The 26,957-nt window shown below is 61.4% G+C and overlaps 2 protein-coding genes across 4 annotated transcripts in view; one reads left to right on the plus strand and one right to left on the minus strand.

Annotated features, from left to right (window-relative positions):
• PLCD1 (phospholipase C delta 1) overlaps positions 1–13,874 on the plus strand; it is a 19,607-nt gene extending 5,733 nt beyond the window's left edge. For 2 of the 3 annotated variants that reach the window (XM_039237268.1, XM_039237267.1), the window contains exons 2-15: positions 1,536–1,700; positions 4,884–5,112; positions 9,258–9,387; positions 10,019–10,250; positions 10,720–10,921; positions 11,105–11,249; positions 11,325–11,474; positions 11,571–11,729; positions 11,934–12,093; positions 12,300–12,416; positions 12,828–13,006; positions 13,090–13,222; positions 13,298–13,447; positions 13,574–13,874. In XM_039237268.1, the coding sequence (XP_039093199.1) occupies positions 1,536–1,700; positions 4,884–5,112; positions 9,258–9,387; positions 10,019–10,250; positions 10,720–10,921; positions 11,105–11,249; positions 11,325–11,474; positions 11,571–11,729; positions 11,934–12,093; positions 12,300–12,416; positions 12,828–13,006; positions 13,090–13,222; positions 13,298–13,447; positions 13,574–13,659 (2,237 nt within the window). In that variant the 3' untranslated portion in view covers positions 13,660–13,874. Of the gene's footprint in view, positions 1–1,535; positions 1,701–4,883; positions 5,113–9,257; positions 9,388–9,478; positions 9,880–10,018; positions 10,251–10,719; positions 10,922–11,104; positions 11,250–11,324; positions 11,475–11,570; positions 11,730–11,933; positions 12,094–12,299; positions 12,417–12,827; positions 13,007–13,089; positions 13,448–13,573 lie in introns of those variants that run through there. The other variant, XM_039237266.1, reaches the window with a different exon arrangement.
• Positions 13,875–14,599: 725 nt separating this feature from the next.
• On the minus strand, positions 14,600–25,450 carry VILL (villin like). The gene is given in 21 exon segments (XM_039237213.1): positions 14,600–14,839; positions 14,940–15,092; positions 15,278–15,328; positions 15,330–15,384; positions 15,386–15,456; positions 16,368–16,430; positions 16,805–16,976; positions 17,611–17,770; positions 17,903–18,176; positions 18,468–18,555; positions 18,652–18,803; positions 19,065–19,148; positions 19,280–19,588; positions 19,632–19,866; positions 21,438–21,451; positions 22,127–22,213; positions 22,853–22,930; positions 23,021–23,108; positions 23,482–23,681; positions 23,933–24,040; positions 25,280–25,450. Coding segments are annotated over 21 exon segments (2,814 nt in total). The 5' UTR covers positions 25,412–25,450.
• Between the last annotated feature and the right edge of the window lie 1,507 nt (positions 25,451–26,957).

The raw sequence follows: 26,957 nt of genomic DNA on the forward strand, positions 1-26,957 counted from the left end.
CCCCCCCCCCCCCCCCCCCCCCGCCGTTACGGTCTGCGGTGCGGGCGGGGGCGCAGGGGCCAGGCAGAGGGTAAGCAGGTGCCCTGCCAGACGTCCCCCCGCCTCAGAAAGGGCAGTGGGATGCCCCGGAGGGGCTGGGGGACTGGCTTCGGGCGTCTGGGAACCCCCTGCCCCCTTCCTCTCGCTTCAGTCACAGACGCAGCCAACAGCAGGGCGCCCCGCGGGAGCCCCGTGTGCCCCCGCTGAGCCTCCCCGGGGCTGCAGCAGGACGCCCACACTGAGGCAGAGGGGCCCCAGAAGTGTGAGAGGCTTGGCACCAAGGAGGGAGGAGACACATGAGACAGACCTCTGAGGAGCCCCAGACCCTCTTCCTAATGTGTTCTGACCCAGTGCTGCTGGGGAACAGAGGCCCAGGGACAGAGGGGAGCTGCCCAGAGCCACTGGGGGGTGTGTGTGTGTGGGGGGGGAGAGGGTTGTTAGCACTGAGCACCGTCCCCAGTGGAGGCACGAGATTGAGGCGGGATAGAGAGGGCGAGGGTGGCTGAGGCCTGGGGAAGTGGTCCAGAAGCTTCTGTATGTCTTGTGGGTGGGGCAGGCCGGTTGGGGTGGGGGGAGCGGGAGCCTGGATAAAGCTGGAGAACCTCTCAGGGGCTGCGGATCTGGGCTCAGAAAAGCACCGCTTATGGGCTTAGCTCCAGGCCCCTCAGACTGGACCCACACGGCCCCTAATGTCACCGCCCTGCTGGAGGAGACGGGTAAAGGTGCTGAAGGGCCACCTCGTTTTAGTTTGGGGGACAGAGTGAGGGGAGATGGCCGATCGCCTGTGAAGAGAGCTGGTGCCCGCCTGCATCTGGTTTGGGTGGGAGGCACAGACCTAGATGTGTCTATCCCTACATTGTGTTCATGAGTCACTAAGGTGGGGCGTGGTCTCTCCCCCCTCACTGCTGCTACAGGGTCTGATCCAGGGATCCAGGCCCCGGCCCCTCGGTACCTGCTGCTGGGACCTGCTAGGACAAAGGGCATCGTGTCTTTGGGAGTCTGTGCCTCGCAGGCCGCCTGTGTCTCTGAAGACAGCTGGGCGGAGGAGCCATGCAGCCTGGGTGGGGGTCCTTGCTTGGGGGCTGGGCCTCGCTTTGGCCCCAGCTTCCTTGGGACGGCTCGGATCCCGAAGCATGACCAGGAGGGCCATCTCCTGGGCGTCTAGCTCCCCAGGGACCGGAAGTTCCAGAGTTAGATACTTTCCCCTTGGCCATTCAGCTGCGGTGGCAGGTCAGCCTGTAAAGTGTGGCATGGAGTGGGTGGGTGTCCTACGGCTGACATGGCCTCAGCTGGCAATCAGAGATGACTTCCTGGAGGAGGCAGGGCTCCAGGATCAGGTTGGAGCATGGGTGACAGTGGGAGAAGGGAACCAAGAGCTGAGGAGGAGGCTGGTGAGACATGGGCCCCGAAAGAGTCGGCGGTGGGAGCAGCTAGCCCGGGTCCTGGGGCCGCAGGGACCCAGGAGGCAGAGGCATCTCACCGGCTTTGCCCCCCAGGCCTCCAGGACGATGGGGACCTACAGGCACTGCTGAAGGGCAGCCAGCTCCTGAAGGTGAAGTCCAGCTCATGGCGGAGAGAGCGGTTCTACAAGTTGCAGGAAGACTGCAAGACCATCTGGCAGGAGTCGCGCAAGGTCATGCGGACCCCGGAGTCCCAGCTGTGTGAGTGTCCCGGGGCTGCAGGGTGGGGGCCGAGCGGGGAGCCTGTGCTTGCGTGGGGAAACTGACGCTGGTGGGGGCGGGGGGGGAGGTGAGTCCTGGACCAGGACCACAGAAGGGAACCCCAGGCCTGGCCTGGTGGGCCCAGGTCGGTCACACAACCAGGACCCGAGATGGGGGAGCTGCAGTTAGCAAGGAGCGGCGGGGAGGGAAGAGTTTGTTAAATCACCGATAGGGAAGCTGAGGCCTGATCTGGGCCGGAGAGGGCGGTCATGGAGGAGCACAGACGGAGAGGCTAAAGCCTTTGGGGGCCGGGGTACATAACCGTGACCCCAGACGGGAAGGTCCGGCTCACAAGTAGGGAGGCTGCCGGGATTGTTGCCTGAACGCACAGGGTGTCCACCCAGACAGATGTGGGAAGGAGGGGAGTCAGGTGGATTTTGACTCCAGGCGTAGTGAGGCCAAAAGCCAGGCCCAAAGTCCGGGGGCAGATAAGGCCCTTCCTGGTATCAGTAGCCAGGATGTGAGGTGGGGCCATGGGACGCACTTCCTTCCTGGGACTGAGGCCATAGCAAAGAGGTGGGGTGGAGCAGAGAGAGCCCTTCGCTGGGTAGCTCACTTGAGGGTGTTGGGCCTGAGAGCTTTCTGGAAGCTTCGGAAAAGGCCCAGGACCCCAAGGCTCAGGCCTGCAAATGGGGAGTGCCCCCAGCAAGGCCTCACAGAGAAAGCTACCTTTTGACACAGAAAGAAAGCCCTAAAGATTCTGTAAAATGAGCATCCCCTCTGCATCTGTACACGGTGGGGAAGTTGTAGATCAGTGCTACCCAAAATAACTTTCTTTGATAATAGGTGCGTTCTAGATCTGTGCTCTCCAGTATAGGTCCACTGGCTACCTCTGGCCCTTGAGCACGTGAAATGTGGCTAGGGTGACTAAGGAACTGAATTCTTAATGTTCCTGAATTTTAACTAATTTATATTTAAATAGCACATGTGGGGGGGCGGGGCTGTGGTATCGGACCGAGCAGAAAGACCACTGCAGTTGGGTTTCACAGAACCCAGGTCCCCGCCTTTGGCTGGGGGCAGGGTAGGGAAGGGGGGCACAGAGACTGGGTGAGCCCCCTGGGGAGTGAGATCAGGCCCCGGGCGGGGAGGAGGGGGGCCTGGAGGAAGGGCAGGGCCTGCCCACTGAGGGTGCCTGGGGGCGGGTGTGCTGGCCTCAGGACAAGCAGCTAGAAACGAGGAGGTGTGGCCCGTAGCGGGGCCAGATGAGGAGCTGGGCCGTGGGTTTCCGGGCAGGGCAGGCCTGCAGCGGGTGGAGGCTGAGTGCTCTCACAAACCCACCCTGTGGCACATCAGCCACACAGCTTGGAAGTGACCCAGACCTTTCCTGTCCGTGGCACCAGCCAGTCTCCTGCGTAGCCCTCTGCCCTGATACGGGGCTTCCTGTCAGACGCTGCTGGGGGGCGGCCTGGCGGGATCGGGGCATCTTGTTCCCTGAGCCCCGGGGATCCCCGGGAGCCGGCGCAGCGGCCAGCACACGGCACGTGCCAGCACGTGGGGGCGGACACGGCAGAAGGGGACCTGGGCCCTCCTCCTGGGAGGGCTGTGCACACAGGGCAGGAGACCAGATGAGAGCAGAGGGGGGAACGAGGGAGGGCCCGCACAGAGGGGCTGCGGGGTGACAGAGACGCTGAGACAGCTCCCGGCTGGGCGTGCGTGGTGGCTGCTTCCCTGCCCTGGGCGAGCAGTGAGACTGTTGCCCCAGATGTGCTGTCCTCGGAGAAACTGAGGCCAGGTGAGGGAGGAGAGGGGCAGCGGCCCCAGCTCTCTCGGCCTCCGCTTCCTGCTAAGTTTCCCTGACCCCTCCACTGCCACAGTCCCCCCAGTCTGGCCCCCGGGGGCAGACAGGGCATTATCAGCAGCGGAGCCATCTGGAATCTCTCTCTGGTGCGGGTGGGGGTGCTGGCCCAGCTGCACGGCTCAGGTTTCCTGTTGTCACCCTGGCCCGGGGCCGCTGCAGCCGGGGTGGGCCTGGCGGCACAGGAGGCCGCGGGCAGAGGGGTTCCGCGCAGATACCCCCAGCACCACACGCGGATACCCCCAGCACCACACGCGGATACCCCCAGCACCACACGCGGATACCCCAGCACCACACGCATATACCCCAGCACCACACACGAATAACCCCCAGCACCGCAGGCGGCCTGGGGCGCATGGGTCTGGCTCTCGGAGCCTGCTGCCTGGGCGGGCCCGTGCCCTACACGGAGGGCTCGTAGGTGGCCAGGAGGCGTCTGGGCACTCGGGGGGCAGGCGGGCACTGGGAAGAGGTGACCTTGCGGCCGGCGCCCGGGACGGACGGATGAGGACAGCTCAGGACGCAGGTGGGCAGGGACAGAGCCTGGACCTTGGTGCCGGGCAGCTCAGCGCGAGCCCGGCTGGGGGGACTGGGCGGCCAGGCCACGGAGGACACACTGAGGGTGGGAGGGAGGCAGGGCCTTGCTTGCCCGGAAGCTCGGAAGGCTTCGATGTGACAGGAGGCCTCTCCCCCAGCTTCTAAGGACAGAATGACGTACGCCCTCAGACTCCTCAGGGGCACCCCGTGGGGTCCCAGAGGGCAACGGCCTTCCTGCACCCTCCCTGCCATGGGGTGCTCTGAGGTCAGGACACACACACACGCAGGGCAAGGCCCTGTCTGTGCTCCAACACAGCCCTTCTCCCTGCACTCCTGCACCCCAGGGCAGTGGCTTCTGTCTCCTGGATGGTCAGGAGAAGGGCCTGGGGGTCCAAAGTCAAGTGCGATTAGGACGGTTTGTGGCCTCCAGTCTGTCACAGGCTCCAGGACCCCCCATTGTCCGGCCCCGGGGCTCTGCCAGGGGTCCTGCGCCCTCCCGGGCCAGAACCAGGAGGCTTGGGGTCCCAGGTGCCCTTCTCGAAGGCCAGCCTCTCCCCGTCCCTCCCTGTGCGTTCCCCTGCCCACCACAGGTGTGGCTCACGTTCCTCCAGCACCTCCGTCCCTGGCCTCCTCCCCGCTTCTGCCCCCCTTGTCTGCCCGCTCGCCCCTCTCTCTGTCTCTGGCTAAGGCCTGAGCCCCAGCCCTGGCTCTGTGGCCCCTACACTGTGCCTCGGGCACATCGGGGGCGGGGGCTGGCCTCGCAGCTCTCTCTGCCATCTGTCCCCTTCATGCAGTCTCCATCGAGGACATCCAGGAGGTGCGGATGGGGCACCGCACGGAGGGCCTGGAGAAGTATGCCCGGGACGTGCCCGAGGAGCGCTGCTTCTCCATCGTCTTCAAGGACCAGCGCAACACGCTAGACCTCATCGCCCCTTCACCCGCCGACGCCCAGCACTGGGTGCAGGGCCTGCGCAAGATCATCCACCACTCGGGCTCCATGGACCAGCGGCAGAAGCTGCGCCAGTATCCTTTAGGTGGCGGTGGGGCCCGGCCCAGCCTGTGGATGGGCAGCCTGGGCATGGAAGGTACCCAGGTCGGGCCGTCACACCAAAATAGCATCGACTGGTGGCTTAGACAACAGAAATTCACTTTCTCACAGTTCCGGAGGCTGGAGGTCCATGGTCGGGGTCTGGTGAACGCCCTTCCTGGCTTATGGTGGTGGCCTCGTCACCGTGTCCTCACGTGGCAGAGAGAGAGACAGAACAAGATCCCTGGCGTCTCCTCTCACACAGGCACAGATTCCATCGTGGGGCCCCACCCCGTGACCTCATCTGAGCCTGCCTTCCCCCGGAGGCCATCATACTGGGGCTCAGGGCTTCAGCATATTAATTTGGGGGAACCCAGTTCAGTCCTTGGCTGAAGGGAAGCAGAACAGGTTCTGGGAACCCCGTCTGGTTCACACTGCAGCCCCCAATGTCCCCTCTCCTCCCCCTAGTAACCAGCACAGGGTTGTGAGGCTAATGGCAGCAGCCTGCTTAGATGGGAGGCCGGGCCTTGGGTGTTTTAATCCTGTTTCCTGGAGTTACTACATTCTTTTCTCTCTGGGAATTTGGAGGTCATGGTACCCTGGTGCCATTTTGGGGGGGAGTGGCCAAATTTCCCTGGGCCTGGTGTGCAGGCCAGCCTGTGGGCTTAAAGCAAATTCTCGTCCAAGTCTGGGTGCACAACAACACACTAGCCTATGATTCAGAGTGACCAGGCTCCTGGCACACAGGACTTGGGTGGAGCCGTCCAGCTCTGGCGCCTTTTTTAATGACACTTTTATTGACATATAATTCACATACCATGGAATTCACCTGCTTAAAGTGTACAAGTCAGTGCTGTCTAGTATAGTGACAGAGTGACAAGTGATTTTACAACATTTCGTCACCTTAAAAAGAAACCCCACACCCATGAGCAGCCACTCCCCGTTTCCCCATAATCTCCCAGGCCCTGGACACCCACTAATCTACATTTGGGCTTTATATGTTTGCCTTTTTTCTGGATATCTATAAATGCAAGATGCAGTCTTTTGTGACCAGCTTCCTTCACTCAGTGTGTCTCTGAGGCGATCCATGCTGTCGTGAGAATCGGTACTTCATTCCTTCTTACGGCTGAATCCTATTCCATGGTGTGGTTATTCCCCATTTTATTTATCTGTTCAGTAGTTGACAGACATTTCCCTTTCCCCTTTGGAGCTTTATGAACCACTGCTGCTGCGAACATTTGTGTAGTTTTGTACGGTATACACCTAGAATGTATACGCCTTATGGGAAATGAATGTTGAATTAACCATTTGAGGAACTGCCAGACTGTTCTCCAGTGAGGAAATTTACATTCTCACCAGCACTGTATGAGGGTTCCAATGCTTCACATCTTCGCTAAGGCTTGTTCCTATCTTTTTTATTGTAGCCAGCTTTGTGGGTATGAAGTGGTATCTCTTTGTGGTTTTGGTTTGCATTTCCTGTGATAGCTAATGATGTCGGGTATCTTTTATTCTTTTATTCCACTTATCTAGACATATCGATGCGCCAGTACCACCACAATATAGTTCTGTAACTTTGCACTAAGGTTTTTTTTAATTTTATTTTTTTATAATTTAAATCCAAGTTAGTTAATGTACTAAGTTTTAAAAACAGGACATGTGAGTCTTCCACATTTGTTTTTTTTTTTTTTCTTTCTTCTCTTTCTTTCTGGGTCCCTCGATGCTCCATATGAGTTTTAGGATCAGTTTCTGCAAAGCGGCCACCATGATTACGGTAGGGGCTGTGTTGAACCTATAGATCAGTCCGGAGCGTATTCCCCACTTAACAACATCGAATCTGTAAATATGGGTATCTTTCCATTTATTTAGATCTTCCCTAGTTTCTTTCAACATTGTGTTGTAGTTTCCAGAGTTTAAGTTATGCATTTAAAAAAACGTATTCCAACTACGTTAATCCATTTTGAGGCTACTTGATGGAACTACCGTCTTAATCTCAGTTTCTGATTATCCAGCTGCTTTGAAGGACACACCTCAAGCCCTGTTAGTTTCCTTACTCCCTGCTTTTCAGCATTTCATAGAGTTTTAAGTGTTTTTTCCAAGGCTATCCCTACATGATTTGGGGCTTTCTTAAAAGTCCAATTCCGTAGTATAGGCTTGTGCTTGGACAGACTTGTGCCTAAAGCCATCCCAGCCTAGTGACTAGCGAGCGTTTGGCATGGGGACCTCATGCTTGGCTGAACCACCCTGAAATTCTGCCCTATTTTTTCACGTAAATATCATACATAAAATATGGCTATGTTAGAAGGAAGTTGTAAAGGCCCCCAAAACCCACCTCCTTTAGAAACTGCTGATTTGGGTTCTGCCCCCAATCTTTTCTGCATTTCAGTGCTTTTGCCAAAAATAGTGGAGATCATATGTTTATATCCACTTTCCGTGCAACATGTCATGATTCTTTCCCCATAGACAGTGTATAATATGGGGAATATGACTGTGTAATATTTCATTGAGTAGATACCCTATAAATTAGTGCTCTGTTGTTTTAGCTTTGGACATTTAGTCTTTCACCACTATAAGTAACATTGCAAAGAACTGTGTTCATAAAACCTTTCATTATTTAGGAGTATTTCCTTACCAAGAGATTCCTAAAAGTGAATTAAGTGATTCAAACATGTAGACACTTAGAGCTTTAGCTGTATCTCCATACCAGGTCCCTGAGGGTTGAACTGATTTTCTTTGTCCTTTCCTTTGTCCGGAATGGTAGATGTGGTAGATGGGAGTTTCCATGTCACCTCACCCCTGCCTGCCTTCAAAGTAACATCCTTTGAAATTGCTGATCTTCCAGTTTAAGAAATTGCAGCTCATTTGCAAATCGTTAATAGCTTTGATTACCAAGAACATTTGTAAAAGGTCAGTTTATGTCCTTTTCTCATTTAGCTATTAGGGTCATCATAACGTTTTCAGGATCACTTTATTTTTTCTTTATTTGACTCTCAGAATTGCTTAAAGTTCATATGGCATCAGTTATGTTGTTTCCTTTGTGACTTCTATAAACCTGCTGTTGTGTGTGTGTTTTTTAATGTTTTTATTTGTTTCTGAGAGAGAGCGAGCGAGAGCAGGGGAGGGTCAGAGAGAGAGGGAGGCACAGAATCCGAAACAGGCTCCAGGCTCTGAGCTAGCTGTCAGCACAGAGCCCGCCGTGGGGCTTGAACCCACAAACCGGGAGATCATGACCTGAGCTGAAGTCGGATGCTCCCAGGCGCCCCTGCTGTTGTTTTCTTAAGAATTGTTTTCATGGTCTTTGTTCTCTAATTTCTGTGGAATGTGCTGTGGATCTCGTCTTTCTTGACTTCTCCAGGTCTAGTCTGGGAGAGGGGACAGAGGTAAGGGAGAAGTAGGGGCCGGAGTGCCCCCATCGTGAGCACGAGCCAGGCTCTGGATTGTGCCCGTGGTAGCCTCACCGTGTGATCTGTGGATTAAAGTTTTGGTGCCTCCTGTAAAATAAGCCTCAAGGGCTTCCGTCAGGCGGGCTGACAGTGATGTACTGAAAACCAGGACATGCCTTGAAATGTTAATGGTAATTATCTGCGGGAGATACATCTATGGGGGGTTTGTTTTACTGTCTGCATTTTCTTTTTTTTTTAAATGTTTGTTTATTTTGAGAAAGAGAGAGAGAGTACTGGCTGGGGAGAGGGACAGAGAGAGGGAAGAGAGAATCTTAAGCAGGCTCCATGCTCAGCATGGAGCCCGATATAGGGTTTGACCCCATGACTGTGAGATCATGACCTGAGCCGAACTCAAGAGTCACTTAACCGACTGAGCCACCAGGCACCCCTACTTTCTGCATTTTCTAAGTTGTCTATAGTGGACTGTTTTACAGTGAGAAAATGAGTGTTTTAAAAATTTGAAAGGGTTCAAAGCCAGCAAATCGAAAAAAGACCCCTTCTTGGGTGTCACATTTCCTCGGGAGAGGCCATCGGATCTTGTCCCTGGAATGCTGGTGTGCAGTTACTCGGCGGGACTTCCTGGTGGGTGGTCTGAGTCCACCCGGGCCCAGGAGCTAACCCAACCCTGAGCTGGAAACACGGCTCCAGCTGGGACCTCGGGGGTGTCAGGGCTCCTGGTTCTTTCCTTACTTCTTGCCCAGCTGGATTCACTCTTGCTTGCGAAAAGCTGACAAAAACAAGGACAACAAGATGAGCTTCAAGGAGCTGCAGAACTTCCTGAAGGAGCTCAACATCCAGGTGGACGACAGCTACGCCCGGAGGATCTTCAGGGTGAGGCGGGGTGGGGGGGCGGGGGCCCCGGCCTAGTGGGGTGCACGCTCTGGGCCCGGCCNTTTCTAAGTTGTCTATAGTGGACTGTTTTACAGTGAGAAAATGAGTGTTTTAAAAATTTGAAAGGGTTCAAAGCCAGCAAATCGAAAAAAGACCCCTTCTTGGGTGTCACATTTCCTCGGGAGAGGCCATCGGATCTTGTCCCTGGAATGCTGGTGTGCAGTTACTCGGCGGGACTTCCTGGTGGGTGGTCTGAGTCCACCCGGGCCCAGGAGCTAACCCAACCCTGAGCTGGAAACACGGCTCCAGCTGGGACCTCGGGGGTGTCAGGGCTCCTGGTTCTTTCCTTACTTCTTGCCCAGCTGGATTCACTCTTGCTTGCGAAAAGCTGACAAAAACAAGGACAACAAGATGAGCTTCAAGGAGCTGCAGAACTTCCTGAAGGAGCTCAACATCCAGGTGGACGACAGCTACGCCCGGAGGATCTTCAGGGGGGGGAGGGGCGGGGGCTGGGGGCTCCTGGCCTAGAGGGGTGCCCGCTCTGGGCCCGGCCGGGGGGGGAGGGGCGGGGACTGGGGGGCCCCGGCCTAGTGGGGTGCCCGCTCTGAGCCCGGCCCGCGTGGCCTTGCAGGAATGTGACCGCTCCCAGACAGACTCGCTGGAGGACGAGGAGATTGAGGTCTTCTACAAGATGCTGACCCAGCGGGCCGAGATTGACCGCGCCTTCGCCGAGGCGGCGGGCTCCGGGGGGGCGCTGTCCGTGGACCAGTTAGTGACGTTCCTGCAGCAGCAGCAGCGGGAGGAGGCGGCCGGCCCCGCGCTCGCCCTCTCGCTCATTGAGCGCTACGAACCCAGCGAGGCGGGTGAGGGCCTGGCGGGGCCGCCGACGCTGGGGCCGCCCCGGGCTGGCGGAGGCCTGGCCCCCGGGCTGGGGGAGGCCTGGGGGGCCGCAGCCCGAGCGGAAGGGGCTGGAGGGAGGGGGCTCGGCCTGCCCCACGACGGGGCCGGCTCCGGCACCACGACCCCTCTCGGTTCCTTCTCCAGAGGGGACTGCGGAGCCTCCAGGGACGAGGAGGCTGGAATGGCAGCCCCTCCTCCTGCGTCCTTCTTTGCGCCCGCCCTGCGCCGCCCGGGTCTGGAGGCTCCACGGAGATGTGGCCCCGGGTGTGGGGGGCGGGGGGGCCAGCCCCACTGCGGTGATCACAGTCTGACGACTGATGAGACTTCCCTCCTCCGAGCGCGAGCAAGGCAGAGCTCGGGACGGGGCGCAGGGAAGCTCTACCGGAGGTGGCCGCCCGGCAGAGCCCTGACTGGCCGCCGCCTCCCTCGCAGCCAGGGCGCAGCGGCAGATGACCAAGGACGGCTTCCTCATGTACCTGCTGTCCGCCGACGGCAGCGCCTTCAGCCTGGCGCACCGGCGGGTCTACCAGGACATGGGCCAGCCGCTCAGCCACTACCTGGTGTCGTCCTCGCACAACACCTACCTGCTGGAGGACCAGCTCACCGGGCCCAGCAGCACCGAGGCCTACATCCGGTGGGGCCCGGGGCGGGGGCGGGGCCGGGGCCGGGCAGCCGGGGGGCGGGGCCGGGGCGGGGCGGGCCTGCCTGGGGCGGGGCCGGGGAGGGGCGTGGCCGGGCAGCCGGGGGGCGGGGCACGGGAAGGGGGCGGGGCCGGAGGGGCGCGGTCGGAGGGCCTAGCCGCCACGCCTACCCGCAGGGCGCTGTGCAAGGGCTGCCGCTGCCTGGAGCTCGACTGCTGGGACGGCCCCAACCTGGAGCCGATCATCTACCACGGCTACACTTTCACCTCCAAAATCCTCCTCTGCGACGTGCTCAGGGCCATCCGGGACTACGCCTTCAAGGTGGGCGCGCTCCCGGCGGGTGAGGAGGGCCGCAGTAGCGGCGGCCCCCCCTCCTAACCTCCCTGGGGCCTCCAGGCGTCCCCCTACCCCGTCATCCTGTCCCTGGAGAACCACTGCAGCCTGGAGCAGCAGCGTGTGATGGCGCGACACCTGCGCACCGTCCTGGGCCCCATGCTGTTGGACCGGCCGCTGGACGGGGCCACCACCAGTCTGCCGTCCCCGGAGGTCCGCGGCGGGCGCGGGGTCCCCCTGTGAGAGGGCAGGGGCACAGGCTGCGAGGCCAGCTGGATGGGTCTTGACCAGCTGCTTCTCCGTTCTTAGCAACTGAAGGGAAAGATCTTGCTGAAGGGGAAGAAGCTTGGGGGGCTCCTGCCCCCTGCTGGGGAGGGTGGCCCCGAAGCCACTGTCGTGTCTGACGAGGATGAGGCTGCTGAGATGGAGGACGAGGCCGTGAGGAGCCGAGTGCAGCACAAGCCCAGGGTTCGAGGGGGAGTCGTGGGGGCGGGGCCGCCGGGGACCTCCTCCATCACGGGATGTTTGCCTGGTCTCAGCTCTCCGAGGCTGCCACTCAGACCCTCTGTCCCCTCTCTCTGTCTGTCTCCCTCTGTCTCTCCGTGTCTGGGTTTCTGGCTCTCTCAGTGCCCCGACCTCCGAATCTAACCTGGGCCTCCCCGTGGCCCCCAGGAGGACAGGCTCAGGCTAGTGCAGGAGCTCTCCGATATGGTCATTTACTGCAAGAGTGTCCGCTTTGGGGGCTTCTCCAGCCCCGGCACCCCAGGGCAGGCTTTCTATGAGATGGTGTCCTTCTCCGAGAACCGTGCCCTCCGACTGCTCCAAGAAGCAGGTGAGCCCTGGCCCTGCCCCCTCGGGTGCTGTCCATCTGTCTGACCATTTGCACCGGTCAGGTCAGGGGCAGGCCCGGCTCCCCGTGCTCGGGACTGGCAGAGTCGGCCCTCTCTGCTGTTAGCAGATAGAGCTGGGGGGGGGGGGGCAGGAGGGTCTTGGGCTCACCAGGAGGTCTGCACTTCTGACCTCGGGGACCCTTCTCAGGAAACAGCTTTGTTCGGCACAACGTGACTCACCTGAGCAGGATCTACCCTGCAGGGTGGAGAACGGACTCCTCCAACTACAGCCCCGTGGAGATGTGGAGCGGGGGCTGCCAGATCGGTACGGGCTGCCGGGGGCTGCCGGAGGCTGCGAGGAGGCCTGGGGGAGCGTTTCGGTCCAGAGGGCCAGGGGCCAGGAGCTTCTGGGGACCCGGCTGGGGCCGGACGCAGGGCACTGTGGGTTCAGGAGCTGGTAGTCTCAGTATGGAAAGAATCCCACCACTAGCAAGTCACAGCGTCTGAAACCTCGTCGTTAGCATACTGGTCCTTTGAATTCTGGCCCCAGAAAGAAAATGGGAGGTTGGTGTGGTGGGTCAGGGAGTGGCAGGAGGGAAGCAGGCATTGCGTGACGCTGGACCCTGCTTCTGCCTCCCCACGTGGCTCTAAGGCCTCAGTCTACCCTGCGCAGGTGGGCTCTAGGGCCCCGAGACCAGCCCTCAGCCTGTGTGTGGCTGCCCTGTCTTGCCTACAGTGGCCCTGAATTTCCAGACGCCCGGCCCAGAGATGGATTTGTACCAGGGGCGCTTCCAGGACAACGGGGCCTGTGGTTACGTGCTGAAGCCCGCCTTCCTGCGAGACCCGGACTCTACCTTTAACTCTCGAGCTCTGGCTCAGGGGCCCTGGTGGACCCGGAAGCGGCTCCGTGTCAGGGTATGGCCGGCCCCCAGGGGGACAGGAGCCTGGGGCCTCCCCTCTCCCTCGCCGCCACTCCTCAGCCCCCTGCCTTTCTTCAGGTCATCTCCGGGCAGCAGTTGCCAAAAGTCAACAAGAATAAGAATTCGATTGTGGACCCCAAGGTGACGGTGGAGATCCACGGTGTGGGCCGGGACATGGCGAGCCGCCAGACCGCGGTGGTCACCAATAACGGTACTTGCTGGGCCTGGGCGGGGCCGGCCACTGGCGCTGGTGTCCGCGCGGCTGACGTGGTGCGTGTACCCCTAGGTTTCAACCCCTGGTGGGACACGGAGTTTGAGTTTGAGGTGGTCGTGCCCGAGCTCGCCCTGGTGCGCTTCGTGGTGGAGGATTATGACGCCTCCTCTAAGAACGACTTCATTGGCCAGAGCACCATTCCCCTGGGCAGCCTCAAGCAGGGTGAGTGGGGGTGGAGGCGGGGAGACCAGGTCGGGGAGGCGGAGCCCGCCGTCCCTCGAAGCATCGTCCTCGAGTGACCGGGACCCTCCGTGTGTTCCTTCCTGCCCCCCCCCCCCCACCTGCCAGGGTACCGCCACGTCCACCTGTTGTCAAAGAATGGAGACCAGCACCCGTCTGCCACCCTGTTTGTGAAGGTGTCCATCCAGGACTAGGTTCGCAGCCTCTGGCGGCGGCGAGCAGGCCGGGTCTTCTGTCCGCTTGCAGGGGCGCCTGCAGCTGCCTCCGGCTCCGACACACTGTCACAGCTGCTGCCTCTGCGGTCGCAGGGGCCCGCTCGGTCCCTGGCGCGCTCCTCCGTGCCATTAGGAAAAACACTGCAGCCCTCTGCCCTCCGCCAGCCCTAGGTTGAGGGTTTTTATAAAAATCATAAGACTGAGTCCTGTGGTCTTTTTACCTGAATGCCGGAAAAAGCCCCACACAGGGCGCGTGTGTGCACACGTGTGGGAACACTGGCCCCAGCCCATCTCTGTCCCCCCCCCCCCCACTGTAGGCTTGTCTGTCCCTTTGGGCAGCAAGGGCCAGCAAGAAACAAAGCCCTCCGTGGAAGACAGAGCTCAGTCCTCTGGAATGTTCCCTCCAGCCCCAGAGGTGGACCTACCAGGTGACCCAGACTTGCAAGCCCAGGCAACACGGACTTGGGGGGGGGGGCATGGACTTTTATTGACTGGGGTGGAGGGGGTGACCGGGGAATGCCAGCAGGGCGCCACCGGGGGCTCAGGTACATGCAGGGAAGGCACCCCTGGGGGTCTGGCCACATTAGCGGCACAGACACGGACGGGGCCTGGGCTCAGGAAAAGCTGAGCTGCGTCTGCTGCCGCCGCCGCCACTTGCCAGGCTACAGAATTCTTCCTGGACTTCCCAGAGATCTCTTGGAAGTCAGATCTGAGAGGTAGAGCTGGCGGGGAGAGGGTGCAGGGACCGGGGTCAGCGGAGCCCAGGACCCAGGCCTGTCACCCAGTGGTGTCCTCACAGGGCCCGAGGTCTCCTCTCCCACGTCTCCCCACCCGTCACACGTCTCCCCAGGTGACCTGCCCACAGCCCACCCCCAGCGGGCCATGCCCGGATTCCTCTGGCTCAGGTGTAGGCTCAGGTTTAGGGGTGGTGAGTGGCAGGGGCGGTGGGCGCCCCCTTGAGGGCTGGGCCCACACCCTCCGGCGGGTCCTGGGCAGCCCGACGTGGCAGCTGTTCGCGGGGCGGGCTCCCCTGACCGCGGGCGGGGGCTGCCGTGGTGGCCGCTGGAGCCGGTGCCGGCGCCCCTGCCCTGGGTCCTGGCTGCAGCCCATGCCCTGAGCCGGCCTGGGGGGCCTGGGGGGCCTGCCCTTGCTTGGCCCTCTGGACAGAGGGGAGGTGTGGCGCTCCTGCTCCGAGAGGGGACTGAGGCTGGGGCAGGGTGGAGAGGCTCCCACGGGGCCCCCAGTGCAGACCCTGCCACCCGCCAGGGCCCGTTCTGCCCATCCGGATTGTGCGGAGCGAGCGCGGACCCTGGTGGGAGCCCGGAGGACCCTGTGCTCGCTGCTGTCACCTCAGCTGTGGCCGGCGCCGCTCCCAGGCTGCCCTCCAGCACCTCCTTGTGGGACTGGCTGCTCTGGGGGCAAGAGTCAGGGTGGGGGCCGGGTGGAGGGCACCGCTGGGACCCGGAGGGGGCCTGAGGGCAAGACCGGGCCTCCGCCCCCCCCCCCCCCATGGGAGGTCCCTGCCTCCTCCCAGTCGGCTCAGGCTCAGGGCACACTCCCCTGGGGGGGGGGGCCTGGGGGTTGAGGCCTCACTCACAGTCCACTTGTAGGGGTCCCAGGTGGGGAGCCATCCGGCGAAGGTGGGGGGGCTCATGGCTCTGCTTGACCGGCACACGGGGCGTGGCGGGGCTCCTCCCTGCCGCACTCCCAGCCCCAGTCCACCAGCGCCTTCTTCCACGTACTGGCAGCTTCCCGAAGCCACAGAGGGCGCCTGGCCTGGGGCGAGTGGAGGGGCTGCCCAGGGCTGCCCACTTCTTCCCACTTCTGTCCATTCGATGGTCTCACACCCCCCAGACACCAGGCACAGCCAGCACCCCCACACCCATCAACGTGCCGGAAGATGACATGGCATGGATGTGTACATTCAACCCACAAATATTTACTGAGCACCTGCTGTGTGCCAGGCGCTGTTCTAGGCACTGGGAGTTCAGCAATGGGGAAAAAAAAAAAGGCAAACATCCCTGCTCTCATAGAGCTTTCATTTCAGTGGGGAGAGTAAATAAGTAAAATATGTACTATGTCAGAGGCAGGAAAATAAGGCAGGGGGTGTGGTGCAGGGGGGATACTGTCATTTTAATTTTTTATTAACATTTTTTGTTTTTGAGCAACAGAGAGAGACAAGATGAGCAGGGGGTGGCGGGCAGAGAGGGAGGGAAACCCAGATTGTGAAACAGGCTCCAGGATCGGAGCTGTCAGCACAGAGCCTGATGCGGGGCTCAAACCCACAGACTGCAAGAGCATGAGCTGAGCTGAAGTGGGATGTGAAACTGAGCCCCCCAGGCGCCCCTGCACTGTCATTTTAATAGACTCAGGGAGAGCCTTCCTGAGAAGGTGACACTTGAGTAACGATCTGGGGGAGGCGTGGGAGCAAGTCGAGTGCTGTAACCAGGAGAAAGTACCAGTGCAAAGGCCCTGAGGGTGGCCGAGCATGTTTGGGGAGCAGCAAGGAGGCCACCGCGGCCTTGGGGGGGGCCACACCAGCCTGGGGGTTGGGGCCTTCGGGCCCGTGGGCTGTGGTAAGGGCTTCGCTTTTGCTGAGGGAGATGGGAACACACGAGCCTCATGGCTGCATGCACAGTGTTGCAGGCTCCCTGAGGCAGACACACACGACCACGGCTATGACTCACCACCCCCACAGTCACGTGGCCGCCCACAAACACAATCGCCCCATCCCACAGCTGCGCGCACCCCTGAAAACACAGGAAGCCCCCAAAACTGCCGTGTGTAGTCTCAGAGACAGGACCCAGCCCCACAAACACTCAGTGACTCCCTGCGGTCACCCAGGCGCTTAGTTTCCCCAGGGACAGCCAGTGCTTGGCCGCAGCCATCGGAGCCACGCGAGGGACCCACAGACGCGTGCAGGCCCTCCCACGGACACGCATGTGCCGCAAGGCACGCGGAGCTGCCCCAGCTAGAAGCCGGTCGCAGCCGCACATGCGTCCTGGACGCAGCGTCTCTGCAGCCTCGTGCTGACCCGCGGTTCCCCGTGGCCAACAGGGCACGGTCGCTCACGGTGTCCGTCACACGCCACCACACCCCCTCAGCCCCACACGGCGGGACACACTCGCGCCGGCGGCACAGGCACGGACGCCGCCTGCCACCCCCGCCCGGCCGGACAGCGGTGGCCGCCACCTCCTGCCAGGTTGTCCGGTGACATGACGTCACACGTGTCCAGGTCCTCTTGGCGAAAGAGCACCCTCTCTGCCAGGGCCGGGCGGCTGGAGCACTCCGTCGGGCTGGAGGCCGGAGGCGTCCCCGGGGAGCCCGGGCAGCGTGGACGCCGGGCAGTGAGGGGCACACACAACACGCCTCCCGGAAGCCAGGCCCCTGCGCCAGGGGAGGGGCAGCTTCCCCGCAGGGGGCGCAGGGCCTCCTCTGGCCCCCCATCCCCTCATTCGCCCCAGAGACGCCCCAGGCCCCAGGCCCATCTGTCGGTGGGAAAGCACTTACATGGCCTGTCCGGGAGCCGGCCGGGCTGTGGGCCCTGGGAGGGGGGCGGCCCGCCTGGCGGGGCGTGGAGGGGGCGGGGGGAGGCTGGGGCCCGCCCTCCCCAGGGGGGAGCTCCTGGTCCCCGAAGTGGGAGAGGGGAAGAGAGGCTGAGAGAGGGGCACAGTCGTACTCGGGGGCTCAGGGGACCTGCAGGGAGTACAGAGTATAAACCCGGCCCCGGGGCGCACACACCGCCCTGACCCAGCAACACCCCCCCCCCCCCCCCCCCCCCCCCCCCCCCCCCCCCCCCCCCCCCCCCCCCGCCCCGCCCCGTGAAGGCCTCACCCTGCCTTAACTTCTGGTACACCCCCTTGTCCGTTTACACACTCCACACGCTGTTTATCCACACGTCACGCCCACGCCCACCCCACACACTGGTACCTCGGCCCCTGCGGACTGTGGGCAGGGAAATGGGGCTTTGCTGTCTTGCCCTCGGTCACTGATAAGGTCCGGGACTGGGACAAGGCAGGGAGCACGTTCACCAGCAGAGGGCGCCACGACCCAGCTCTCGGGGCATCTTCCTGCTCCCAGTTAGCCAGGGCTGGGAGTGAGGGCTGGGCTGTGCTCCCGGACCGCCTGGAGCGGGGGACCAAGAGACCTCGGCCCCAGGGTGCCTCTCCCGCTCTCTGCGTGATCCTTCAGCGGCCACCCGCCCTCTTTGGGTCTCAGTTGCCTCCTCCGTGGAAGGAAATCGCCCTCCTCCCAATCCTGTACCTGTTGTCGCTGGGGTAGGGGGCCTGGCCTCCCAGGGCCTCCCCCCAGAAGTGGGGGGGCTCCCGACTCTCCAGCACCGTTCCCTTGTTCTCCGCAGGGATGGCAGTGACCACTGCCCGCGCCATCTCACGCTGGCCACCGCTGCGGCCCTGGCCCACCCCACGGAGAGCTGGGTCAGGCCCCGAGGGGGTCTTCACCTCCAGCCCTCCCCCCTCACAGGGGACTCTGGGGAGCTGGGCCCCAGTCCCCGGAGGCCAAGGCCGATGGCAGGGCACACGTGAGCAAGGGGTGTCGCCTTCCCCCCTCCCAGGCCCGGGACCCCCTCCGGATGCAGAGAATGGGATGGGACCCCAGGCCCCGGGGTCCTCCATGGCTTATGAACATTGGAGGGAACGCTGGCAAATGGGACTGGCCCCCTTTCCTTCCGCCCGAGAGACCTGGGAAGGGACATGCTCCTCGCTTGAGGCCGGAAGGAGGGGAGGCAGGGCCTGGCCTGCCTCTGACCAGTAGATTCCCAGATGTACCATCAGGTTCCACAGGAACCCGCGCCTGGCCTGGCTGAGGCTGGACACGAAGTCTGCGCCCTCGTGGGGGCGGAGACCCGTCCCTAGCCTGGCACCCACCCGAGGGGTAAGCCGAGAGGCCGGTGGTAGAGGTGCCTTTCCAAACCAGAGGTCGCAGGTGTGGCTGTGACCAGCAAGGTGTCACTGGAGGGAGGGCCGAGGAGGCATCCCTGGGGGGAGGGCTGAGGCACGGGCTGGCACCTCCACGGTCCTGGCATTGTAGCTGTCGGTGTCTTGCACGTGGAAGAGCCTGGTGGCAGGTGCAGGCCACTCCTCCCCACTGTGCCCCGTGCGCCCCTGCAAGTCGGCCGGGCCTCAGCACGAGGCAAGGGCTCTGGGGAGCCGCCTCCCTGTCCCGGTGAGGGACAAACTCCCTGGGCCCTGCTAGACTATTTTCTAGACCCTCTGAGTGTGAGGGTGGGGATCCCGTCAGCCTGTGCGAGGGAACCAGGCCTTTCCAAATGGATCCCGCCCCCAGCTCCGAGGAGTCAGGGCATGTTTTCCCTTAGGACAGAAAACGGGGGCCCCAGACAAGGCCCTGACTCCCCTTCAACTCACCTTGTCCTGTGCTTCTGCTTTGTGGCGGCTCCGGGGAGCAGGGGCAGAAACGGAAGCAGCGGCCGCTCCTGGAGCTGCTGGCGTCTATCAGCACCAGGAACCCCGGGGGGGGGGGCGGTAAACGGGGCCCTGGGCTCAGCACGCGCTCAGCACGAGCGTGAGGGGCTGCGGGCACGTGGCGAGGACGCGAGGCGGCTCCCTGCCCGCGGCCACACGCGCCTGCACCAGGGCTCCGCGGCTTTGCAGTTCGGGCCTTCGGCGTCGCGGGAGGTGGCGTGGCGGCCTTGCAGGTGGGGACAGTGGGGGCCTGGAGCGGCTCTTAGATCCCGTTCTCGGGGCCTCAGCTCCGGGGCCCGAAGGTGCCGGCCACCCCGCTCGGGCCAGCGCACCTGCCACAGGTATAGGATACACTGGACGCGGCCCGTCTTCTGGTCTGTGTGGAGGGTGAGGCAGCAGTTGCCTGCACACAGTGTGCGACCCGCCGGGGCCCACGGCTGCCCGCGGGGTTCCTGGGCGCACCGCACCTGGGAACAGAGGCCGACGGCTCAGGTGGGCCTCCGCTTGAACCTGCGCACCCAGTCTGTGCCCGGCCAGAAAGCTCTCCTTGGCCTCGGCGCGTGCCTCATCTGTGCCGGGCTGGCACAGGGGGCTGCAGGTGACCTTCCGCCGCGGGCCCGGGCGCAAGTCGGGCCCCACCACACTTGCGCCGCCGCTGTCAGCCAGGACGCAGTTGGCGTGCGGGCCCGGGACACACAAGCAGCGAGGACTCCAGAGGCTGCTGAGACGGAGCCGGGCCCGCGCCCTGGCCCAGCAGCCACCGGCAAGTTAGGGGCGGCCCGGTCCTGGCACAGCTGCGGCCAAGCCTGCGGAAGCCGCGCCCGCGACACCAGCCCTTGAGCTCTGGGGGAAACTCTCTTTCCTCAAGTGTCACTTAAAAAGACAAAGCCTATTCAAAGACTGAAAGTAAAGGACTTCCTCATACTTAACAACGGTGTGATTTCCTGTTCTTGTGGGTAGCGAGCGCGGGCTCAGAGCCCGACATCCCAGGCAGGCCCCGGGCGGCAGTGAGACTCAGCCTGCAAAGCAGGCACAACCACGCCCACTGTGTCAGTGGCAGGAAACATGCCTGGGCATCGTGTGCCCGCACAGAGCCTGACGGCGGCCGCTGGGCCAGTGTCCTCCAGCAGAGTGACAAGAACCCTGCCTTTCGCAGAAGAGGCTGTTACGACCATACAGGCTACCCAGGGGCAGCGCCTCCTCGGCAGCGAGGCCTCCCGGGTCAGGGGCTCCCCCGCCTGCCTGCCTGCTGGAAGGGGTCCCCTCCCGGCCTCTGTGCTTAGATCCTGAGTGGCAAGACCTCTTTCCTTCCCTCTGTGTTCTCCCCTCTGTTTTCCTGTCCCGCTCTGTCTCTCCCCGCGTACCCCATCTCTCCTGCTCGCATCCAGTCCCCCAACTCTGTCTTCCCCTCCTCTCTTCCTCAGTCTCTTCTGTCTCTCCCTGTCCTCTTTCCCTGTCTTCCTTTCTCCCCGCTCTCCCCTCCCCTGCCATGCCTCCTGGGTCCCCTCACTAATAGCATATTAGGACAAATACAGGAGGTGACCTCGGAGAAATGGTATTTTCTCTGACCTTGACCTACCTTGAGAACTTGGAACCCCTCACATAGGCCCGGAAGTCCTGTTCCCAGAATCTCACAGCATCCCCACACCAGCCATGGGCCAGATGGGATCATAGTTTTTGCCCCCATTTTATAGATAAAACATCTGAGGCCCAGAGGAATTAAGGGCTCTACTAGGGATCAGATAACATGGAACACTGATCTGAGACCAGACAGGTGGCTGACAGCGTGTGGCTGTGTGGGCTGTGGCTGATTGCATGTGATTGTGTCCTGTGTTGGTGTGTTCCCGTGGGCTGAGTGCTGTGCATGACTGCGATGAGGTGTGATGCAGCGTTTGTACTATTACACGTTTGCAGCTGATTAGCTTGGCTGATTCGGTGCAACTAGGTGTGTATGTGTCTGAATTATATGTGTGGTATATGTATGGCATGTCATACAGTTGACTGAAGGGCACGATTAAGTACCCTGAAGTGTTACTGTGCCGTGTGCCAAGTGTACGTGAGCAAGCGGCCGCAGCTGCAAAGGCTGATTAGGCGAGATGTGTATGAGCCAGCGGCAGGGAGGGCGTGTGCATATGTACACAGGCCGCGGTGTCCCTGTAGATGCGCACTTGGGGCACGTTAACGGCCATACCACCCACCCGAAGACAACGCCTAACACCTACCTACTCCCAGCCAGGCTAATGCCCCTTACCCCCACCTGCCCGGAAGCGTCGACCACCATCCTCAGCTGGGCAGCTTGCCCACATGCAGCCTCACCTGAGCCGATTTACCTGACGGGGGGGCACAGGGTGTCACGGCGTCCTCGCCCTCGCCAACCGCGCCCGCCCCTCACTCAAAACCCCCCCTCCGGCCACGCTCCCCCAGCCGGTGGCATTTTCTGAGTGCTGCCCCTCGTGCGCCCCAGTCTGTCCCCCGCAGACCTCGTTCCGCGTCGGCCGCTGCCCGCCCCATCGATCCCCGACACCTGGTCCTACTTACTCTTGCGTCCGACCCAACGTCCGGGTGCCCCTCGCCGGCCCCGCCCCCGGCCTTGTCCCGCCCCTTGCAGGCCCCGCCCCCCGGCCTTGTCCCGCCCGCTCTCCCATCCCGCCCAGGTTCTTGGTGCGGCCCCACGTCGGCCCCGCCCCTCACAGGCCCCGCCCCCCAGCCTTGTCCCGCCGGGTCTTCCATCCCAGCCGATGTTCTGGGTGCCGCCCCGCCCGCCGGCCCCGCCCCCCACCGGCCCCGCCCCAGGCCCCGCCCCGCAGGGCCCGCCCCTCACAGGCCCCTGCCCCCAGCCTTGTCCCGCCCGGTCTTCCGTCCCAGCCGATGTTCTGGGTGCCGCCCCGCCCCGCAGGCCCCGCCCCCGCAGGCCCCGCCCCCGCAGGCCCCGCCCCCGCAGGCCCCGCCCCCGCAGGCCCCGCCCCGCAGACCCCGCCCCCGCAGGCCCCGCCCCACCCGCTCACCGACCCTGCGCTGCCTCCTGTTCCCGCGCCGGCGTTCACCACCTCCACGTGGGTGTCGGTCGGGTCGCCTTTGGCCTGGATGAGGCCCTGGGGCGGGGGCTCTGTCAGCCGCGCGGCCCGAGGGCCCAATTCTCCGCTCCACCCTCCAGGGCCTGCGGCTCAGCCCAGCCGAGCGCTGAGCAGTATTAATTAACCGAGCTCATGAGCCGCTTAAGAAGTTGGCTCCTTTCCTACCGACTTCTCTGAGGTCCCTGAGGACAAGCAAGGTCCCTTTAGTCTGGGCCCCGGGGAGGACGGGCCATGACAGCCCCCTCCAGGCCCCAGGCAGAGCCCTATCTCCCCTCCTCGAAAAGGAGGGAGCGCCCAGTGAGATTTGCTTCTCAGACCTCAAGGCGGATCCACGGTCCCCTTTTACACACGGTTTCTTGGGTGCTCGCTCCCCCAACCCCTGTCGGGGCTCCCTCGGACCCCTGGGCGGAACACTGTCTCCACCCTCAGACTGGGCGCCTCCTCTCCAGGCGGAGACCCCAGGGCAAAGCCGCGTCCCCCTCTGGACGGGCTCCTAGGGCAGGACGGATCCTTCTCCTGGCCCCAGGGTGGGGCTGCCCCTCCTTAAAGGCCCCGGGAATGGACGTGTCCTGGTTTAGATTTCAGGGAACTGCCGGATCTTCCCTCAGACCCCAGCGCAGCTCCGTGTCCCCTTGAGACAGGGCCCAGCAGCCTCACCAGAGCCGGGCTGAAGCCAGCCTTTTTCTCTTGGAGGCTGGACATGCGTCCCTGCCACACGTAGATCTTGAAAGCACCCTGGGAGCAAAGAGAGGGACTGGTCGGTAGGTGGCCCAGACCGGGCTGGGGCTGGGGGGGTGGGGACGGAGGCCGTGACGGGGGCCAGGCTTGCCTCAGCTCCTCCTGCAGTAGGTCTTGGGTTAGTGGGCAGGTCGCCAACTCCTGGGTCACCAAGTCCTCATCCTTCTCACAGACACTGGGAGACAGGCATCCAGATGCGGGCAGCGTGGCCCTCGGGCTCCACTCCAGCCCCCTTTAGCCCTCGCAGAGGCAGAAGGAAGACATGGGGTCTGGGGCCCCGGATTGAAGTCTTCACTGCAGCCTTGCCGTGGAGCTTTAGGCATCTCCCTGGCCCTCCAGTGCCTCAGTTGCCCTATCTGTACAATGGGTTTCTCAGAAAGGCAGTCATGCAAGAGTACAGGCTTACAGGCTGGGCCCAAAGCCCCACATGGCTTGTTCCAGAAACCCACGGGTCTTTTCTGAAGGACTTTCTAGAGACCCTGTGTTAGTGCAGTAATGACAGGCCGACCCAGGCATGCAGGCCCTGCCAGCTCCCAAGATCTGCTCACTGGCAGAGACAGACACTGGCCTTCTGCAGCTGGTTAACCCCCTGGATGGGCACGGTGGCGTGCAGGCCGCCCACTCTGCAGCCCGGCACGGCTTCCATGATCTGCATGAGGCCAGTGGCTTCGGCCTCATCATCCAGCAGCCTAATCTGTGCGCGGCCACCATGCTCCCCATCCCGGAGGCTGCAGGTCAGGGCCAGGCCCTGTAGGAGAGGACTGGCAGTCAGGGCTTCCCCAGGGTGCCGCCCCCCCCACCCCCCCGCCCCGCCCCCTGCTGATGGTCTACCCCAGATCCTTCCTGTCGCAGCTCAGCTCCCAGAGCCTGGGGTCAGGGGGAGGGGCTGGACTCAGCTTGCACAGAGCAGGGGCTTCTAAGGTGGTGGAGAACCCAGCCCACCTCCCGAGGCGTCTGGAGGGTAGCCCCGCGCCCCTCAGTCCCCAGGTAGACACTGACCCGTGCCTCCTCGGTAGCGCTGCTCTCGGGCCTGCTCCTCTGGGTCGTCAGCCTGCCCGGGTCCAGCCGGAAGACTCTCCTATTAAAGCTATCCCAAGAGAGCTGTACCTGCCAGAGGCAGAGGGGCAGGGCGGCAACCAGGGCAGCAGACGGCCAGCGCCCAGTGGAGCCTGTCCCCACCCACGTGAGCACAGCTCGCCGTGTGCATGAAGCTGGATGCCCTGGGTGTGTGTGTGACCGTGGCACCAGCGTTACGGTGTGTAAGCCCGCTTCTGAGTCACTGTACGAGACCGCGAAGGTCACCTGTGGATGGAGCTGTGTGCGTCTCTAGGCACCACTGTAGGGAATGCTGCTTTCCCGGGGTGCGCAGGGTCACGACACTTCACTGAGCGCACATCCGTGCTGCACGCTTGTGCACACAGTGTGTACACACGTGGGCTGTACTGTTTACCCATGTGTGTACACGTGTGTGTACATGCTCGTGTGTATGTATATGGGGGCACGTCAAATGTTAACCTGCATGTGAGCTCATGGGGACAATGTACGTGTCCCTGCATGGGGGACAATGTGTTATCCAGGGATAAGGACAGTTATCATCCAAACAGAGGCGCTCTGGGGAGTAAAAGGAGGGATGCCTAATATGATGTCAATCTGGCGGGCACAACCTGGGGCTGCGTGTCCTCCCCACGTGACCTGGGATGTGTGCTCACTGACTCTGTGAGAGAGTGTGTGTGCCTGTGGGTGGTAAGGACAATGTGCACAGAGAGAGCGGGGCCATGACCCGCCCCCCCCCCCCCCCCCCCCCCCCCCCCCCGTGCTTCCCTGGACCAGCCGGGTGCACCGTTTTGTCTGCGGCACCTCCCCAAGTTTTTTTAAAAATGTTTATTTTATTTTTGAGAGAGAGAGAGAGAGAGAGAGAGAGAGAGAGCGCGCATGCGTGTGCATGAGCGGGGGAGGGTCAGAGAGAGAGGGAGACATAGAATCTGAAGCATCTCCAAGCTCTGAGCTGTCAGCACAGAGCCCGATGCAGGGCTTGAACCCACGAACTGTGAGATCATGACCTGAGCCGAAGTCGGGCGCTTAACTGACTGAGCCCCCCAGGCGCCCCGGTCTCCCCAAGTTGTTAATGTGCCCATGGGATGGGTGAGAAAACGGGATCAGAGGAACCGTGGAGGGGTGGGGCTGGCAGCTCGGCTCTGCCTTCTCTCCCCTCCTTCAAGACAGGCCATCGGGAATGCAGACAGCGCCCCCCCCAACCGCCCCACCTCCACCCTCCACACTCCCCTGTACTTCAGTACGCGGTCCGGCCTGAGCCCGAGGACCAAGCGGCCCCCCAGCAGCCCTCACCTCAGTGGCCGACATGTGCTTCCTCCCTCAGATGTGCAGCAGTCGCTGGATGTTGTATAGGCTGGTGTCCACGTGCTTGGGGGCAGAGGCCAGGCCTCCTCTCCTGTGGCTGAGGAGGGGGTGGTGTCCCATGGGAGACCCTCCACAGCTACGTGCAGGGCTGAGTGCAGGTGTGAGCAGGTGGGGACACACAGGTGCCTTTTTAAGTGCAAGCACAGGAGCACACACACGGGGCAGGAGTGTGCGTGTAGATATGGGGACACGTGCAAGTATGTGCAGGGCATAGCATGTTTATACATGCAGAGATGTAAATACATACATGCTGTGCACACACACCTATGTACCATGTGCGTGTACCTGCGTACCATGTATGTATACCATGTATGTGTACCTGTTTACCATGCATGTATACCTGCACAGCATGTATGTGTGCCTGCGTGCCATGTATGTATACCCACATAGCACGTATGTGCACCTGCTTGCCATGTATGCATACCTGCATAGCATGTATGTGCACCTGCGTGCCATGTATGTATACCTGCATACCATGCATGTATACCTGCATAGCATGTATGTGTACCTGCGTGCCATGTATGTATACCTGCATGCCATGTATGTATGCTTGTATGCCATGTATGTATACCCGCACAGCACGTATGTGCGCCTGTGTGCCATGCGTGTATACCTGCATAGCACGTATGTGCACCTGCGTACCATGTATGTATACCATGCATGTGTACCTGCATAGCAGGTATGTGTAACTGTGTACCATGTATGTACACCTGTATGCCATGTATACAAGTTGGGGCACAAGGGTATCATATAAGTACAGACATGAGTGCATGTAATTTGGGTATGTGCGCACACGGACACAAATATTCATGTATATGTGTAGACATGCCCACCTATAGGCCCATCACATGGGAGTGGTGTGTTTTCTGCGTGTGCACGTATAAATGTGTTCATGTATGGGGTTTAACTGTATGAAACAGAAATGATCAAGTGTTGGCATTTTCCTATGGTTTAACTTACGATATTGCACTTATTAATTGAATATGTTTTGAAGCAATTTGCAGCAGAAGACCTATTTCTGGTGGGCGCAGTAACGTAAAGGCAAACTCAAAACAACATTGGTATCCACTCCTGGGTATATCCCCAAGGGAGAGGGAAAAACATGTCTCCCCAAATGGCTTGTAGATGAGGGGATGTTAACTAAATGCAGTGGGGTGATCACTTCGGGTACTTGTGAGTCAAGCCATCACTCAGTACACCTTAGACTGTACACTGTTGTATGCCAATTATATCTCAATAAAACCGGGGGAGAAACCCGTGCATACAATGTTAATCACAGCGTTATCCCTAACAGCCCCAACGTGGAAGCCATCCAAACATCCCCTAAGTGATAAATACGCAAATGGGGCAACCTCGTCAGACTGAAGAAAGGGATGCAATGGGCACAGGCTCTCTTGACAAAAAGGAGATCTGGAGTCGGGGCCACCTGTCTGTCGAAGGGCCACCTGAAAAGAGATACAGACTCTCCCCAGGGAAAGCCAGGCCAACAAGTGAAGGCTGAGAACACAGAGAGGCCCCTATGAACAGCCCCCGATCCTGCAGGCATGGACGAATGTTCCAGACTGGGGAAGGCTCTGTAGGTGTGGATGGGGACACACCCTTAGGG

Source organism: Hyaena hyaena, unplaced genomic scaffold (assembly GCF_003009895.1).
Source record: "Hyaena hyaena isolate Hyena2069 unplaced genomic scaffold, ASM300989v1 scaffold_121, whole genome shotgun sequence".
In the NCBI taxonomy this organism is placed as follows: domain Eukaryota; kingdom Metazoa; phylum Chordata; class Mammalia; order Carnivora; family Hyaenidae; genus Hyaena; species Hyaena hyaena.